The sequence below is a fragment of the Fulmarus glacialis genome, unplaced genomic scaffold (assembly GCF_000690835.1).
Source record: "Fulmarus glacialis isolate BGI_N327 unplaced genomic scaffold, ASM69083v1 scaffold28027, whole genome shotgun sequence".
Taxonomy (NCBI): domain Eukaryota; kingdom Metazoa; phylum Chordata; class Aves; order Procellariiformes; family Procellariidae; genus Fulmarus; species Fulmarus glacialis.
In genome coordinates, this window is record NW_009224245.1 from 1 (window position 1) to 2,599 (window position 2,599).

A 2,599-nucleotide genomic window follows, 5' to 3' on the forward strand; every position below is an offset into this window, starting at 1 on the left:
TTATATAAAAAATTTTAACTAAAGCTATTGCAAAATTCTTTCAAGTCTTGTCCCAAAATTCGCAATTTTTATGTGGCAAATCACTTTCATAGATTTATCTTAAGTAAGACTTCTTTCTGATTATTGTAAATATCTTAAAAATTCATTTGTTACAGTCATCTAGAAAAAAAGTTTCTTTCAAGTTTTGGGGGCTTTTTTTAGCATACTTCTCAAAAATTTAATAAAACTTAATAAAAATACAAATATACAGTGGAAGTATGACATGCTCGGACCAAGTGGTATGAGACTAGAATGAACAGTTCAATACTTGTTTGCATTCATAATAATAAGAAATTCATTGCTTTATGTAATTCTGTTGGCGGTCTGCTCCACAGACTATTTTGCAAAAGTTTTGTAATTAATCTTGCTGTGCATGAACACAGTTGTTGTTTATTTTAGGTTGGACTGTGCTGTTGTGTTCCTATTAGGTTTCTCCATTCTAGTAAGGCCCGCTTTATTTTTCAGTGAATTTATAATTTTACACAGTCAGGTGTCAGAGGTGTAAGAGATGCTTTCTCACCTAGACAGAAGCCAAGTATGTTTTCTTGCATCTCAAAAATTTAATGTGAAGGTGGGTTCTGCATCTGGGCTGTTACAACATCAGTTACTTATCTGTGCCGCATCATTCTTTCTGGGTAGTTTACTTTTCACATGATTTTCTGCAGGAACGGTTTTGGGGCACGGTGAGGAATGCAGTGTAAATGTAAGTTTATTACAGAATTCTAAATCGCAATGTATTTTTTGTAGGGCCTGGGCTTATATGCTGCTAGAGACATTGAAAAGCACACTATGGTCATTGAATACATCGGAACTATTATCCGGAATGAGGTAGCAAACAGGAAAGAGAAGCTTTATGAATCCCAGGTGGGTGGTGTTTGTCCACTGTTTCTTTCCCCTTCTCCTTTCAAACGTTCATACAACAAAACAAATGCTGTCCTTCTATTTGATGGATTCAGGTCCCCTGAATTCTATTTGCTGCTGTGCTATAAATGCAATAGGCTAAAAATACAACCAGAGGAGTCTTCATTGTTTCTTATCAAACGATCAGAGTATTTAAATGTTTAATAAATTTCAGGGCACCCTGGCCATAGGTAATACATATTCTCTGTCCCAGAGGACAAAGAGCTCTGACAGAGATGTCAGGACCTCAATTTTTAATGAGAACTTCTTTAAATTTAAAGCAACTTCCTTTGTGTAACCCAGTGGTATTGTAACAGTTAGTACATACTTGTGAAGCGCTTCAAGATCCCAGATGAAAGGCAGTACAGAAGCTATTAGGGAGATACTCGTTCGCCAGAATGACCTATCCATTCCCTCACAAACCAGTGAGGGTAAGGGCAGTGTGGGACTCACTTTCCCTCATGAGCCACTGGGCAATGTCTGGTCCTGAATGCAGAAGACCACTTGGAGGTAACCCGCAGTGCTGCTTCGTTTTTATCATTGACAATTACGTAAAATCTCCAAGAGTCTTTTTTCCAATTCTGTTTTTCAGAATCGTGGTGTGTACATGTTCCGCATTGACAATGACCACGTCATCGATGCTACCCTGACGGGAGGTCCTGCAAGGTGGGTGGCTCTGGAGAGGTCTCTGACCTCGTTCGGAGTCGTCATCCACGTTCCCTGGCCACGGGCTCTTTGTGAGGGACTCAAGTTTGTGGTTTTCTCAATGGTTTTTATTCTCTGAGCTGGTACATTCAGCCTTCTGACTATTCCACTGAAACGATGTTTTCTTTTTCATTAGCTTTGCCCATCTTTGATTACTTTTCATGGCAGCCATGAAGGAAGAATGGAATTCTTTTTTTTAACGCTTGATTTTTTTGACATTTTCTAGGTAAAGAAACAAGTAGAGAGTAATATAATGATATCTGGAAAGTCAGTGTGCCCCTGAAGCTAAGGTCATTTTAAGGTTTGGATTTGCCTCAAGGGATGCATTTTCTTAAAAGGTTACCTTTTTCAAACTCTGTTTTCATAGGTATATCAACCATTCGTGTGCACCTAACTGTGTGGCTGAGGTGGTGACTTTTGAGAGAGGACACAAAATTATCATCAGCTCCAGCAGGAGAATCCAGAAAGGGGAGGAGGTAGGGCCCTCCCTTTGTTTTTACTTGCCTGTTGCTACTTGCATTCATTTCTAGATACTGACGTGATTTCTACGGCCAGTAGCACGACTTGTTTGTGCCAGGGTGGGGGAGAGTGACATTTCCCTTCTCTTCTTTCCCTTTAAATCTTGCCAGTTCCTAACAGTGCAACCTCTAGCCTATTTTGCTATTTAACCTGTCGGTACGAGGAAAGCTGTGGTAAATCCCAGTTGTTCCATAACCATTCTCCTGCATCTTCTTCCAGCTTTGCTATGACTATAAGTTTGATTTTGAAGATGACCAGCACAAGATTCCATGTCACTGTGGAGCTGTAAACTGCCGAAAGTGGATGAACTAGAATGCATTCCTTGCTGTCTTTGAGGGTTGCTTGTCCCTAGGAAGAAGTGATTCACATTTTGATTTCGTCGACAGAAAATTGTTGCCTTTTTGAAGGGGGAAAAAAAAAAACCACTCTGGGAGGA

General features: G+C 39.7%; 1 protein-coding gene across 1 annotated transcript; it reads left to right on the top strand.

Annotated features, from left to right (window-relative positions):
- Positions 1-790: 790 nt before the first annotated feature.
- Positions 791-2,578, top strand: LOC104079914 (histone-lysine N-methyltransferase 2C-like). The gene is made up of 4 exons (XM_009582105.1): positions 791-903; positions 1,532-1,605; positions 2,012-2,120; positions 2,383-2,578. Exons 1-4 carry the CDS (start codon positions 829-831, stop codon positions 2,473-2,475), a joined length of 351 nt encoding a protein of 116 aa, XP_009580400.1. The 5' UTR covers positions 791-828; the 3' UTR covers positions 2,476-2,578.
- Positions 2,579-2,599: the final 21 nt, after the last annotated feature.